Source organism: Lynx canadensis, chromosome X, assembly GCF_007474595.2.
Source record: "Lynx canadensis isolate LIC74 chromosome X, mLynCan4.pri.v2, whole genome shotgun sequence".
NCBI lineage: Eukaryota > Metazoa > Chordata > Mammalia > Carnivora > Felidae > Lynx > Lynx canadensis.
In genome coordinates, this window is record NC_044321.2 from 40,709,995 (window position 1) to 40,725,469 (window position 15,475).

At 54.3% G+C, this 15,475-nt stretch overlaps 1 protein-coding gene across 3 annotated transcripts; it reads left to right on the plus strand.

Annotated features, from left to right (window-relative positions):
* The first annotated feature begins 3,156 nt into the window (after window positions 1-3,156).
* CDK16 (cyclin dependent kinase 16) lies at window positions 3,157-14,461 on the plus strand. 3 transcript variants are annotated; one of them, XM_030305254.1, is made up of 16 exons: window positions 3,157-3,515; window positions 7,939-8,146; window positions 8,747-8,880; window positions 8,982-9,107; window positions 9,205-9,261; window positions 9,353-9,467; window positions 10,155-10,249; window positions 10,346-10,408; window positions 10,662-10,785; window positions 10,983-11,103; window positions 11,212-11,309; window positions 11,393-11,498; window positions 11,588-11,630; window positions 11,798-11,888; window positions 13,328-13,405; window positions 13,491-14,461. In XM_030305254.1, exons 2-16 carry the CDS (start codon window positions 7,945-7,947, stop codon window positions 13,526-13,528), a joined length of 1,491 nt encoding a protein of 496 aa, XP_030161114.1. In that variant the 5' UTR covers window positions 3,157-3,515; window positions 7,939-7,944; the 3' UTR covers window positions 13,529-14,461. The 3 variants fall into 3 exon arrangements, with proteins under 3 accessions (XP_030161114.1, XP_030161111.1, XP_030161115.1); XM_030305251.2 differs by lacking the exon at window positions 3,157-3,515 and adding an exon at window positions 3,809-6,760; XM_030305255.1 differs by lacking the exon at window positions 3,157-3,515 and adding an exon at window positions 7,467-7,697.
* The last annotated feature ends 1,014 nt before the right edge of the window (window positions 14,462-15,475 follow it).

Sequence of the window (15,475 nt, forward strand, 5' to 3'; positions counted from 1 at the left end):
AGTTTTCATGCAAATAGTTGGCTTAGAACATCTGTGGAGGAAAAGCCCCTTTCCCATTCCACCCTGCTCTCCCTTGGGCCTGGTCTGCTTGTCAGGAGGCCTCCTACCTTACAGAAGAGAGCCAGCTGTGGGTTGTTGGTTACAGCAGGCTCACCACAGGCCCTACCAGGACCACAAAGCTCCCCACACTCATCCGTGGCTCATGGCTGAGCGCTGTAGACAATTGAAAGCACTGATCGGACAGGCAGACTGGCCACCTGGTGTGTGAGGATGCCACTCCCGCCTCTCCGTCACCCAACCAGAAGGCCAGCTTCTCTCTCCCTCTTAGAAACAGACCCCTCATTCCTTCACTCAACCCTGGGTATTGGGAATAGCGCAACCTATCCCTGAACCGGACCTGACACTCCTCACAGCGTGTCCTGACATCTGCTGCCCTTCCTGGGCCAGCTCCAGACCCCAGGCACAGTGTATGCCCTTGTCCACCCCGTCTCGTGACTCTTTCTTGGCCTGCTCTTCTTGGGTGACCTCATCCTTCCATGCTTCCTTTTTATCTCCCTCCAGGACATTAGGGACTGAGTGTTTTACCTGTGGCATCTATTTAATGGTGATGCTACCTGTTTTAGGTCAAGCAGAGAGGTTTTCTCACCAGGGATACTTTTTCCATTATTGCTGCTCAAGAGTACATTCAACACCATACCTCCTGTCCACTGTTGCTATGATGTTACAGCATCTGAGACTTAAACACAAACTTCCTCTGCCCCCTTTCTCCACTGTCCCAGCTCTTTGTTTGCTATCTCCCCCATTATAGCTCCTGAGTCTGGACACTTCTGTCTCTTTCTTCCCCACCCATCCCAGATCCCTTACTACCTTAATTTGCCCCTGCAACACTTCATCAAGAACCCATGAGTCTTGGTTGCATCCTCGTTTCCCCAAATGCTATTTTACTTTTGTCATGTTTGTCTACCTTTATAATACCAAGACAGAAGACCAGGGTTCAGTGGGCAGGGTTTGGGTCACTTCATCGAGTCCCCTGCACCCAGCAGGCACCATGTAGTGGTACATGGTTGTCCCTTGTCTCAGCCTAGAGCTTTGCCATCAAACATTTGCCACATTTGTTGAGTGCTTACTGTGTGCCAGGCACTATTGTAGGCATTGGAGACAGCAATGGATCAAAAAGTCCCTGTCTTGGGGCACCTGGGTGGCTTAGTTAAGCGACCAACTCTTGGTATGGCTCAGGTCATGATCTCATCGGGCTCTGTGTTGACAGTGTGGAGCCTGCTTGGGATTCTCTCAACTCCCTACCCCTCCCCTGCTCGCTCGCTCTCTCTGTCAAACTAAATAAAGTTTAAGAAATTAAAAATTCCTGTCTTGAGGGGTGTGGGTATGTGCGTGGGGGGGAGGGGTTCTGTTCTGCTCGGGTGAGACACAGAATAGACCAACAAGTAGATTGTAAGAGGTTGACCGGTGCCATTAAAAAGGTCCGTACAGCCAGGTCTGGGGATCTAGAAAGATGGGGGTGCAGGTAGGCATTTGTAAATAGGGTAGTCAGGGAAGGCTTCATGAAGGTGACATTGAAGCAAGGACTTGGAAGGAATTAAGGGATGAAACGTGGATATCTAGAAGAATATTCCAGGCAAAGGAAACAAGTGCAAAGTCCCTGAGGCTGGATTATGCCTGCTTTATTCAGAAACAGAAGGAAAGAAATACATCTGGAGTGGAGTGCGAGGAAGAAGGGTAGATGAGGATGAGGTCAGAGAAGTGAGGGACCTGATCCTATAGCCCGAGGTGCACTTTTGCCTCTCTCAAGTATTTCTACTCCCATCATGCTCTTGTAAATTCTCGCTAGTATGAAACTTACTGAAAACTCTAACCAGTGTGACCAAGGCTGCTATAAAAGGAAGCCCAGAAGAGGCGGGGAAGCTGGCTTTGGGCTGGGGTGCAGTGTAAAGATATCCCAGAAAGGCCTGCCAAAAGCTGCCGCCATTTGAGCTGGGCTAGGTGATAGTGTAGGAGTTTTTCAGGCATAGAGGAATTGAGGGATTAGTTTTGTTGGCAGTGCTTGACACACAACAGACGCCCAATAAATAAAACAAAACCGCAGACCTGGGGAGAGCCACGGGCGGGGCTCTGGCAGGCAAGAGGTAGTTGAGAGGTGGCAAGAAAGAAAACCCAATCCAGGGTGCATACGCAAATGCTCGCGTGAGGCGGCAAAGAGATCTTCTTCGACCCAAAGTCCCAAGCATGCGCAGTAATGCACCCTTCCCTCTAAAGGTCCGCCTTTCTTTTCTCAGCCTAGGCTCCACCTCCGTGAGTCTTGCTGAGGGAGATGGGAGGGGCTAGAGGCGGGACGAGGGCGATTGAACATTCCTTTGACCAATCACCTTGCGGAATATTCGGCCTATAGTGAGAGAGGAACTCAGAACAAAAAGAAGTGCCCGCCCCCCCGAGGTGAAAACCAATGAACACCGGGCAGAGGCGTGGTAGGATAACAGTGAAATCACGCCTCTTCAGTTCGGCCACGCCCTTCATTCTTGCTCAGCCTCACCCCAGGGGGCAAATCTGATTGGCTGGGCGACAACCTCAAAGGGCGGGGCCGCACACGTTCACACTGAGAATGAGCTAGCGGAGGGAGCGGGGAGGTGGGGGAGCACATCTGGGCGGGGCTAGACTGTGTCCTATCTAAGGTGGTAAAAGGCCAATGATTCTCCAGGCCGCCTCTCCTAGAAAAGTCATCTTCTCGCGAGCATTTAAAATTCCTGCCTGCGGAGGCACCTCAAGGGACTCAGACTGCCTCATCTGTCTTTTTCTTCCTTGCAAAAGTCCCGTTTGCCACCATGGGGATGTACCAAATGAGACCAAGTAGGGGGACCAAGTGGTGATCGGCACGCTGGTTACTGAATGCTGCCCACTTCGGCGCTAGCAAACTTCTAGCAAGATCGGAACTGAGTACTAAACAACCTCTACACGTCCCCCTGGCGCCGTTCCAGGGCTGGCGCCACATTCCCCGGTGGGCGCGCAATGGCTGCGCCCCCTCCCGCTGCGGACGGGTCTTTTGGTACAGGCAGTCCGAGGTGAGTCCCCTCCTTCCCACTTCAGCCTTTGCTGCGCGTGCGTGCGCATGCGCGGAGCGCGGCGCGCGCGGCGGTTGGGCCATTGGGCGTTCGGCCCTGGGATCCGCCGCGTCTCCGCAAGCGGTCGGCTCTGAGCCGCGAGCCGCCGTGAGCTCTCGGATTCGAGCCGGCACCAGCGAGCCCGGGGGCATCGCCCGCAGCGGCCAAGCTCATGGCCGGCTGAGCGGGACGCCGCCTCCGCCTCAGCCACCGCCGCCGCCGCCGCCGCCTCCTCCTCCTCAGCCGGCGGCGGCCCGGGCCCAGCAGCCATGGCCGAAGACTACTGGGACGGGCGCCTGCGGCGAACAGGAGGAGAAGGAGGTCGCGCGGCCTCAGCCCGGGCCGCCGCCCCAGGCGCCGCCGCGCCGGCCCCGCGGCGCTGAGGTTGCTCGCGCGCCCCCGCCGGTGAGCGCGTTTCCGAGACACGGGGTGGGGGCTGCCCTTTTCCTGCAGAACCAACTCAGACCCCGGGCGGTGCCTAGGGGTCTGGTCTGCACCGCTGGCATGTGCCCCCTCCCCCAGCGAATTTCCCAGAGTGCACCGGGGCGGGGGGTCATTCTGGGCCTCCCTGACCTTGGCCCCGCCCTGGGCCCGGTCTGGGAGCTGGGGATGGGCAGTCCTGTGGGTGCTAATTGGGAGCAGGGTGATCAAGGGACCAGAGAGTGTGGAAATGGGTGGTGAAAGGCTCGAGGTTTGCTAGTGGCCTGAGCTGTGGAGGGGTCGGAGCATGTGATAATAAGTCTTAACCGCTGTGTAGGGCTTGAGGCCCAGCGTGTGCTAATGGGGTGTGTGTGTGTGTGTGTGTGTAGGACCCCAAGGGTGTGTGATAGGGGAGAGCATGCCAGAGGAATGCTGAGGTGTGCAAACGGGGTTATAGGTGTGGAGAGACCCCGTGTGTGTTAATGGGGGATAGGGTGGTAGAGATAGCAGGAGGTGTGCCCATAGGACCAGGGCTCTGAAGTCCTGTGTGTGGTAATGAGCGTCAGGGTGGTGGTAATTCTGTGTATTTGTCCATGAGGGACTGCGGTGTGTGAGGGTCCAGAGAGCGCTCGTGGAGGTCAGGATAGTGGAAGAAGTCCAGTGTTGAGAACGTGCTAATGGGAATCATAGCCGTAGAGGGTACATGCATGTGGTAATAAAGGTCTGGGTAGGATGAGGCCCAGTATATGCTAATGGGGACAGAGTGGTGGAAGACCCGAATCTGTGCTACTGGGTATCAGAAGTTGTGGATATATGTGGGGTGGGAGGGCACGGTGGTGAGGGAAGTGCCTTAGCACTGTGAGAGGTCCAGTATATTAAGGATCAAGATGGTGTGAGATCAGTGTGTGTGGGTGTGTGTGTGTGTCCATGTCCGTGAGGACAGGGGATGTAAGACTACTGGATGCGCTCAGGGACAGGTATATATGAAATTCTAGTGACCGTTAAAATGGGCTTAGAGCCTTGGAGGCGCTTAAACGTGTGCCACTGGGGGGAAGAGCCGGGGCAGTACGGGGTCCGGAAAATGCTGGTGAGCATCAGAACCTTGTGAAGACAGTGTGTGCTTGTGTCCACAGGGGACTGGGGTGTGTTGAGGGTCCGTGGGGTGCAATGAGGAGGATCAGGGAAGGTTGTGAAGGGATTCAAGTGTGAACCAACAGGCATTATAGCTGTGCGGGAGTTCAAGCAAAGAGAAATAAATGAGTAGGGATATGTGATGGTCTAGGTGTGCTGAAGTGGATTAGAACCATGTAGGGCTGCTGTGTCCTAATGAGGCTCCAGGCTGAATGAAGACCTGTGTGCACTAATGAGGGTCAGGCCATTATAGAGCAGTGTGTTTGTGTATCCCTGGAGAATGGGGCTGAGTGAGGGTTTAGGGTGTGCTAATGGGGACACACAGTGTGTGAGGCTCAGTGCGTGCTAATAGAGGTCAGGGTGAAGTGAACGTCCAGCTTGTGCTGATGGGAGGTGGTGGGCACAGGGTAGTGGGAGGACAAGAATGTGTGTTTAATGATGGTTCTAGCTGTGGAGGGGTCTGAGTGTGGGCAAAAACAGGTCAGGGATTGGCAAGTTTCACTTTGTGTTAATGAGATTCAGGGCAGTGTGAAAGTCCAGTGAGTGCTAATGTGGGTCAGCCACAGAGGGTCCCAAGTGCATGTTAATAGGGGTCAGAATCATGCACGGGGAATGGTGTGTTAATGGGGGTGAGTGCTTTGGAGAAGCTAACAGGCAGCTGGACCTGGGAGGCGCCCAAGAATGTGGCAGTAAGAGTTAACTTAGAGGGGTCCGAGCGTATGCTAAGAGTTTTGTTCTCTGTTGGGGCTTCGTATGCTGATGGGGGTTAGAAATAAGTGGGGAAATTGCAGGTGCTGATAGTTAAAATGCTGAGAGGCCTACTTGAGGGTCCAGTGTGTGCTTATGGGGGTCTGAACCAGATGAGGATGGTGTGTTTCCGTGGGAGTTAGAGTGTAATGACTGTGTCCTCAGTGGTCAGTGTGGTGTGCGCTGATGAGTGTCCTTGGGTGTGAAAGTATTCCGAGGATGGGTGTGTGACCTCGGAGGTCAGGAAGGACAAAATGCCCTTTTTTGAGTGGACTTGTGTGTCTAGTTTCTCGCTCCATCCCTCACTCTTCTGGGATCTGAAAAGCTCAGAAAATGGAAATAATAATCTTTAAAAGTTTTACTGTATATTAACGTTCAAGTGTCTCTGTTCACAAAGGTCTGCCCAGGGCACCCCTGATGGGAATATTGCATGATACACAGATTTTGTGTTCCGTCTTCCTCAAATCCTCAAAACAACTGAACTCTGGAACATGTCCAGCCCTTGGAGTTTCCAGTTAGAGGTCATGGACCCATGGCTCCTTGTGGCTCCCTCTTCATCTTCCGTCCAGTCCTGCTTACCCCTGCCCCTAGATCCCCCATTTCCTGCCACAACAGGCAAAGCAACTGGGTATTTGTACCATGGAGGCGAGACTGCCTTTGGGGGCTGGCCATGCTTCTTCTTCAGCTTCAGGTCCAGTGTTTGGCCTACTGGTTCAGGATTTTTGTTGTTATCTTGGGTTCTCTGAACGGACCTCATCCTCTTTACTGGGGTCTTTCTGCTACACTGGTTCCTCTTCCCCTCCTGGGGGTGGTGGTGAGGTCAGGCAGGTGGAAGTAAGGTATAGGGACCACTGGGGTAAGCACCTGATTTCAAGGTAACAGATGACCCACTTCTCTCCTCGAATCCAGCCCCAGCCTCATCCTCCCACCTCCTATCTAGCTCCACTTCCCTTGGGCCCAGGGCCATCTTAGGCCCTGCTGCGAGTCCAGATGGTTCCTAGGCCAGGTCTTTCCCCCACCTTGCTGGCCTAGAGCCCAGGAGGAAGCAGAAGAAGGCCAGCTTAAGCGTTTTGGTGGCCCTGTTCCCTCCAGCAGCCCCATCTAGGTCATCTTGCCGATGCCAGCGTCCCTGGGCCACCTTTTCTGGAGTTATTCACGAATAGCAGAGACTTACCCTGCCCATCCTGGTAGAGATTGGTCTTAGGCCCTCAGCCCCCCATTCATTAATATCTGCCATAAGCACTTTTTGAGCATCTACTCTGTGTCAGTCACTGTTCCAGGTCCTCAGGATCTAGCCGTGACCTAAACAGACAGAAATCTACCCTGGCGGAGCTGATCTTCTAGTTATGGCGGTGAGGAGACAGACAGTTAAGAATAAAGAAACCAATAAGTAGATGGTGTCATTTCTGAGGAGGTGATAGTGCTGGGGGGATGATTTGACAAAGTGAGGGAGCTCGCTATGGTTGAGATTTTAAATAGGGTTATTTGTGGAGGGTTATCCATGAAAAAGGTGATATTGGAGCAATGGTCTGAAGAGGGTGAGGGAATGACCTATTTTGAAGGGTTTTCCAGGTACCAGGAAAAACAGCCTGTGCAATGGCCCTGAGGTGGGACTGCTGGGTGTGGTTGCAGAACAGCAACTAGCAATGATTGAAGGGGAGATGAGGCCAGAGAGATAATAGGGATGAATAGGGTAAGACTTTATGGGCCACCCTTGAGGACTGGGACATTTATTCAGGGTGATAAGGGAGATGAACACTCTCAACTAGAGGAGAAATGAGACCTGGCTTGTAAAAATGTGGGTGGGACCCATAGGGTCCCAACCTGATCGAACCTTGCGAGCAGTCCTCAGGACAGCTGGTGTGCATTGAGCCCCCCCCCCCCCAAACCCTAGCCAGTGGTTGGGTCTGGGTAGGACTCCCTTCTCCTGCACCCCTCACTTGGGGAGACCAGTGGGGTGGTCCACCAATCACCGTGACGATGGTTGCTGGGCACGCCGCGAAGGTCCTTGTGGCTGTGGGGAGCATTCTGCCTAGGCAGTTGGGGGTTATGTGGGGCTGGTGCCGGCGGAATATGCCATTCTATGGGCGTGCCCGGGGCCGTATCAGTAGCCCCGCGGTCCTGGGCGAGCCCCGAGCCCCATCTACAGATGGGTACATCTCTGTCGCCGCACCTGAAAATGCCTGCTGTGGAGGCCTCTGCTCCCACAGTGAGGCTGCCCCCATATGGGCCAGCACTTCACCAGTTGGTCCCTTACCCTCAGCCAGCCACCCAGGCCTCAATACCCAGGTGTGCTACTTAGGAAGAGGGTACCCAGGGGCTGGCTGTAGGTGGGCAAGCACTGACAAAGGTCCGTATCTATGCCAGGTTTACAGGAATCCTGAGTGGTTCCAGGGCTCCACAGTGGTTGGGTGGATACTGACACAAGTTCATGTCAGTATACCTCAGTAAACCTTGGGTTTTAGGGAGCCTGTGGTGGTCAGGCCAAGTGCTAATGTGGGATCCATTGCCATCTATACCCCGTGCTCAGGTCGCCATGGATCGGATGAAGAAGATCAAGCGGCAGCTGTCAATGACACTCCGAGGGGGCCGAGGTGTGGACAAGACCAATGGTGCCCCTGAACAGATAGGCCTGGATGAGAGTGGGGGTGGTGGCGGCAATGACCTCGGAGAGGTACCCACTCGTGCCGCTCCTGGGGAACCTCGCTCTGGACGGGGCCCTCTCAGTTCTGCACCAGGTGGGTCCACTGACCACTTCTGCCCCCAGACTGGTCCCCAGGTGCCACCTCCCAGCCGAGTTCCCCTTAGATTTGTGTTATTTCCATTTTCCTTTCTCCCGTTTTCTCCCCCTTCCCTGCTATCCTCTCCGCACATGCTCTCTCTATCTGTGCCCCTTTCCTTGGCTTTGTGCCCAGGCCTCGGGGAGGAAGAGTGCCCTGCCTGCTGCAGCTGCCCCCAACCTTCCCTTTGCCCTTCTCCTGCGCTCTGCTATGGCCCCCCTCAGGCCTACTGGTGCCTGCCTACCCTGGGCCTGCCTTCTCAGGGCCTTTGGCTACTGTGCCGCTGCCTGCCTCCTGGTCCTGGGCCATCCCCAGTCTCAGCTCACCCCTGAAACAGGGTGCTCCACTGGGTGACTATTGCCCCCCCCATCCCCCGTTCAACCTGTCCTGACCTGTCTGAACCTCCCTGGGCCTTGCCACCCTCTCCCTGAGGGACTCTAGGCTGTTCTGGGGGTTTGTGCGTACGTGTGTGATCAGGGGATTGTGTTACGTTGAGGAGGGGGTGTCCTGGGGCTTCAGCCCTCAACTGGTCTGCCCTCCCCCTGTCCTCACTACCAGAAATTGTACACGAGGACTTGAAGATGGGGTCTGATGGGGAAAGTGACCAGGCTTCAGCCACGTCCTCCGATGAGGTGCAGTCGCCAGTGAGGGTGCGCATGCGCAACCATCCCCCACGCAAGATCTCCACTGAGGTGCTTAACTCCCTATCTGGCTGGTGGTGGGGCTAGAAAAGAGGGTTAAATGTGGGGAAGTGGAGCTCATGGTCCCGTTTCTCACTCATCTTGCCTGTTAGGACATCAACAAGCGCCTATCACTACCAGCCGACATCCGGCTGCCTGAGGGCTACCTTGAGAAGCTGACCCTCAATAGCCCCATCTTTGACAAGCCCCTCAGCCGCCGCCTCCGCCGTGTCAGCCTGGTGAGTGTCTTCTGTGCCTGTCCTGTCCTCCTTTCACTGCCCACCCGCCTCTGTCCCCTCCTATGAGCCTTCTTCAACCTGCCCCTTTACCCCACAGTCTGAGATTGGCTTTGGGAAACTGGAGACCTACATCAAGCTAGACAAGCTGGGAGAGGTGAGAGACCATCGTCAGGCACATGGTGGGGATGGGGGTCAGTGAGAACTTCCTGCAGCTTCCTCTCCTGTCACTCGTCCTCACACACCAGGGTACCTATGCCACCGTCTACAAAGGCAAAAGCAAGCTCACGGACAACCTTGTGGCACTCAAGGAGATCAGACTGGAACACGAAGAAGGGGCACCCTGCACCGCCATCCGGGAAGGTACAGACACACAGGAAGGCTGTCCCAGGCTTCCCAGGCTCACCTCTTGACACATACACACACACCCTGTAGTAGGAACAGGGACTGGGGGTTGGGGCATTCCCTCCTGACACTCTGGGCTTCACGCGAAAGTGCCCATCATGCACATATCTAGATGATAATCAAGGTAACCAGGAATCTGTTCCCGTTTGGAGAAAAGACCAAGAATTATACAGCAGGGTGTTCGCTTTGGGTCTGAGAGCACCCGTGAAAGTGCTCACCGGTTTACTTGACAACAATTTCTAGTCAGAATATCACGCGGGATGAATTTGAATTGTGTAGAAGTTATGTGTGCAAAGTGAATTTCGCACCAAGTTGCAGGCCTCTGTACTGAGGGTTGACGCAAAACCCCTTTCCAGAAAGCAAAAACAGGTTGTGAAGATCTAGTGTCCTGTAAGCCTGGGGTGGCAATCCCAGGTCCTTGCTCCATACTCTTCTCTGAGCCTTAGTGTCCACATCCGGAACATAGAGCCACCCCTTCCTGGCATTGGGTGGGATAGAGCCAGTGGCTATGAGCCACCACCTCAGGCTGCACAGGGAAAGAAGGAAACCCTGGGCTTGTCCCTGTCTGGTCCTCCTCGCCTCTACCCTGAGGGTGGGTGGGGCCCTGACTCTTCCCCCATCCCCTCCTCCCCATGCTCCTTGCAGTGTCCCTGCTCAAGGACCTCAAACATGCCAACATCGTCACGCTACATGACATTATCCACACGGAGAAGTCCCTCACCCTTGTCTTTGAGTACCTGGTAAGGTTGGGGGGCAGTGGGGGTGGGGAGTGGGGAGATGGCCAGGAGCCACGGGATGTGGCCCTCTTTTCCTCCCGTCTCCTCTTCTGTCCTCAGGACAAGGACCTGAAGCAGTACCTGGATGACTGTGGGAACGTCATCAACATGCACAACGTGAAAGTGGGTGTGGGGCAGGAAGCAGGGGCACAAGGGGGCCCCCACTCACCCACTCCACCCCACAAATCTCCCTGAAACAGACTTTTCCCGTTTGGCTTTTTTGCTGGGAGCCCTTGGAGGGCATTGGGACCTTGTCCTCTTTTGTGAGATAAAGCTCTGGGCTCAGTGTCTGTGTTTGGGAGGGGGAACAGTGTCTGCTGGGGGGTCAGGCTGCTGGATGCTCTCTGACATCTGCCTGCCTTTCCTGGGTCCCCAGCTGTTCCTGTTCCAGCTGCTTCGTGGCCTGGCCTACTGCCACCGGCAGAAGGTGCTACACCGAGACCTCAAGCCCCAAAACCTGCTCATCAACGAGAGAGGAGAGCTCAAGCTGGCCGACTTTGGTACCCTGGCCTCCCCCTTCTTCCCAGTGATCGCCCCGCCTTACCCTCTCAGACTCCCCCTTCCTCATGACTGCCTTATCTCAGTCCCCTTCAGCTTCTCCAGGCTTTGCTTAGGACACCCTCAGTCCCAGCTGTGCTCTCCCCGAGGCTGCCCGGGACCTCCTCAATTCCAGCTGCCCCTTCTCTCAACCTACCAGGCCTGGCCCGGGCCAAGTCAATTCCAACGAAGACCTACTCCAATGAGGTGGTGACACTGTGGTACCGGCCCCCCGACATCCTGCTTGGGTCCACGGACTACTCTACCCAGATTGACATGTGGTGAGGACAGGTGGAAGTGTGGCAGGAGCCATGTGGTGAAGCGGGTGGCTTGGTCACAATGGCCAACCAGCCAACTGCCTCTCTGTTCACTGTGCCCTCCCTGCCTAGGGGTGTGGGCTGCATCTTCTATGAGATGGCCACAGGCCGGCCCCTCTTCCCAGGCTCCACGGTGGAGGAACAGCTGCATTTCATCTTCCGTATCTTAGGTGAGGAGGAACGAGCCCTAGGAACTGTGGGGACATTTAGGGATGCCCTGTGGATGCTTAGGGTAATTCTCCTTCCCTGCCAGGAACCCCAACTGAGGAGACGTGGCCAGGCATTCTGTCCAACGAAGAATTTAAGACATACAACTACCCCAAGTATCGAGCCGAGGCCCTTTTGAGCCATGCACCCCGGTGAGGCTGGTGGGTGGGAGGGTAGGTGGGTGTTAGGGGCTGGAGTGCCCAAACTCAACTTAAAGCAGATCCTCTTGTCCTTGCGGTAGACTTGACAGCGATGGGGCTGACCTCCTCACTAAGCTGCTGCAGGTGAGACCACCCTCCCGGACCAGCCTTGGGGGCTAGGGGATTCTAGGTGTAGGGGGACAGGGAGCTCCCGGGGTACGGTCTGGGATGGGGCAAAAGAGAGGTCTACTTGTTGAAGGGGTCAATACACCCCCCCCACCCCCCCGACCCCTGCCTGTCCTCCCACTCAGTTTGAAGGTCGCAATCGGATCTCCGCAGAGGATGCCATGAAACATCCATTCTTCCTCAGTCTGGGGGAGCGGATCCACAAACTTCCTGACAGTGAGTGCAGCTGGCGGGACCTGTGGGGAACAGGATGCTGGGTGGGCTGTGCGGGGCACACCCTTGATCACACATATGACATGTTATGTGTATTACAAGTTATTTAGTTTTCAGTTCCTTTTTACCTTTCACGGGAATTTTCTAACATACGTGAAAATAGACATAACATCATTTTCCTCTTTTTTTTTTTTTTTTAAAGCAAACGTTTCCTTGTAAAATATATACCGAGAAACGCACAGGTCATGAGTATACGGCACAGTGAATTTTTAGAAACTAACCACACCCATGTAACTGGCATACAGGTCAAGAAATAGGATGAGAGAAGCTCCCCCGAAGTGCCCTCTTATTTCCTTTAGTTATTCCCAGCCCCTTGCCAAGGGTTACTACTAGTTTGACTTCTCACAGCATAGGTAAGTCTTCCCCATCCTTGTACTGTACAGAAACAGAGTCACACGTGGTGTTCTCCTTTTATACCTGATTAAAAAACTTTTTCATATGGACACTTTAAAATTATATATGTTTAGGGGCGCCTGGCTGGCTCAGTCGGTGGAGCATGGGACTCTTGATCTTGGCGTTTGTGAGTTTGAGTCCCATGTTGGGTGTAGAGGTTACTTTAAAAAATAAATACATAGGGGCACCTCAGTGGCCCAGGGATTGTCTCCCTCCTTCTCTCTCTGCCCCTTCCTCCACTTGGTCATGCGCGCTGTCAATAATAAGTAATTATTAAATAAATAAAATTAGACCCAATAACAAGTCCCCAAGCACTCTAGCAGGTCACCAACTCGTGGCCAATCTGGTTTTGTTTTGTTTTTTAATGCTTATTTATTTTTGAGAGAGAGCGCGCAAGCAGGGCAGGGGCACAGAGAGAGGGACAGAGGATCCGAAGTGGGCTCTGTGCTGACAGCAGCGAGCCTGATGGGGGGCTCGAACTCACGAACCGTGCAATCATGACCTGAACCAAAGTCGGACACTCGACTGAGTGAGTCACCTGGGCCAATCTGATTTTATCTGTATTCCCTCTGATTATTTTGAATCAAATCCTGGATATATCATTCACCTATAAATTTCAGCATGTATCTTTAAGAGGTTTTTTAATAACTATCATTATCCTACCTTCAAAATGTTGGCCCACTTCCTGAATCTCCCCACTGGATTAATCTAAATCAAATCCCAAACACCATCCATCATCTAGACTCAACAGATGGTAATTGCAATACCATTATCACACTTGACAGAATTACTGACTTCTTCGTGTAATAGCCCATATTCCATTTTCTCTAGTTGTAGCTGGTTTGTGTATAAGGATTATATGACAGATGAAAAAGTCAAACTTCTCAAAGACAAGACAGCTTTTTGTAATTCCCCCAATGGGGCCATGTGGGAGGTGGTCCTTGGCTGGCCCCATGGGTCATTTCCCACTGTCTGTCCTCCACCCACAGCTACTTCCATATTTGCACTAAAGGAGATCCAGCTACAAAAGGAGGCCAGCCTTCGGTCTTCGTCAATGCCTGACTCAGGTAGGTGTGGCCCTTGCCCTCTTCCCCGCCCTGGCCACCTACCTGCTTACCCACCAACAGCCATCCGCTCTGCTTTCCCCTGCAGGCAGGCCAGCTTTCCGCGTGGTGGACACCGAGTTCTAAGCCAGAGACCGAGGCCCCAGCAGGCAGCAGCTGGAGGGATGCCACTCCCCCTCACAGGGCAGCCCCCAACTGTATCCTCCTTGCTTGCTGCCTGCCTACCTGCCTGACTCATGCTCGCCTGCCCACATGTCCCCTGCTGCCTGTCCAAACACCCGACCATTGGCCTGTCAACCCACCCATTGGCCTGTCTGCTGGGTGCTAACAAAGCTCTCATCGCTCCTTCGCCTGGTTTGTCTGTCTGTCTGTATGTCTGTCTCTCTCTGTCTCGGTAGTTGCCGGCGGACAGCATGGCCGTGTCAGCCTCCCACACTGAGGCCAGGCCTATCCCCCTTCCCATCATCCCCTCCCCCAGGACCACTACCCCATGGCCAGCCAGGGGTCCGGAGCTAGCCCAGGCTGGGGATCTCGACTCAGACAAGACGTGACAATGCCTTGGGTCTGAGGCTTCCCCTGCCTGCTTTCCTGCCTGCCCCACCTGCCTCATGTTGTGTGGGCCTTTTTTTGTTTGTTTCATTCATTGTTGTTTTTTAATTATTTTAAATGAGGTTTTCATTTTTTAAATGCAATATCTCTGTATACAGAATGGCTGGGCCCCACCCCCTGCGTGTGGCCCTCCCACAGTATTTTGTGCAATGAAGCCCCGCTCCCAGCCTTTCCAAGGCAGGGACACAGCCCCTATTTGGAACCCTGACCATCACCAGACCCTGGGGTCGGCTAAGGGAAAGCATGCCTCGACCATTCGCCTTCCTACCCCCCGCCTGCCATCCTCAGCTGCAGGGGGACCTGGGGACTACTGGAGACTCTCTGGGAGGTGGACGAGGTGGGGGGGCCCCCACTCTTTCCTCCTACAGTCCCATAGCTGGGGCCTCCTTCCTTCTCAGGGTCTCCCTAGCCCAACCTTCCTGCCCCCATCCCACTCGGTGCTGTTGAGTAGGGGCCCTGCCAGGAACTGACCAACTCTTCAAGGAGCCATAGTGTATATATGTGCACAAGCAGGGGCAGAGGGGCGCATGGGGGTCTGTGCCCAAGCATTAGCCCCTAACCCCTGGGGAGGGTGAGGCAGGGCAGGGGCAGTCTCTGGGGTCAGTCTCAGATGGGTGGTTACCTCCCCGTCCTCCACTCTAAACCCTGGGGCCCTCAAATGGGGTGGGAGGGCTGGGGTGGGGGCCCTCCTAGTGGGGTTTGGAGGGTTGGGTTCCTGAATGCACCATAATCGCTGTATGAAATATTAAAAAGTCTAAAGTGAAAAACCTGATTGCAAGTCCCTGCAAGGGTGGGGGTGGGCTCAGTCCAAGGTGAGTCCTGGGACTTTGGAGAATTCATACCTGGCCAGGGACATGTCACGACTATGGAAGGCATTGGAGGGGCTGCACATGCAATAGTAGAACGTCAAGTTGAAACAGGGCCGGCTGAATAGAGGGTGAACTAAGAAGCAGAGGGAAGAGTGAGATTTACTCAAGAATATGAGGAAGCCAGATAGATGGGAGACAGGTGTATGTAGAGAGGCTGTTTGAAAGACACTTGCAAGGCCCCATACAACCAGGAGGTGGGGAGGTGAGACAGGCCCAGTATGACCACCATGCGTCAGACCTGGACACCATGAGGCAGGCCAATTGGAGAGGGAATATGAGAGGAGGGTAGATTTTGGATTGCTGAGTAGGTCGGGGGATCTTAATACATGGATCAAAGTCAGGATTGGGGCCATCGGTGGATGGATGGAGCTGGAAGTTTGGATTGTTGGTGTCCAGGAAGTAACAAACCATGGGCATGGGTGAGAGAACCCCGAGAAGGATGCAATGGCTTGTGAGATACCAGAGGTCAAATGGCACCGTGGGACTTGGCCTCAAGTGTGAGGATAGTTGTGGCTTTGATTTTCTCCATCCTTGGAGCTCCAGCCTCTGTCCCAACCTTTGGGCACAGCCAAGGATAGATTGCAAGCAGAAGAGA

What these genes read in the sequence shown, in the direction of transcription:
- CDK16 (XM_030305255.1), top strand. Translation starts at nt 7,482, where the DNA reads ATGCCATTCTATGGGCGTGCCCGGGGCCGTATCAGTAGCCCCGCGGTC. An exon ending in ACCCAGGCCTCAATACCCAG is followed by an intron (nt 7,698 to 7,938) that starts GTGTGCTACTTA and finishes CCCCGTGCTCAG; the next exon opens with GTCGCCATGGATCGGATGAA. An exon ending in TCTACCCAGATTGACATGTG is followed by an intron (nt 11,104 to 11,211) that starts GTGAGGACAGGT and finishes CTCCCTGCCTAG; the next exon opens with GGGTGTGGGCTGCATCTTCT.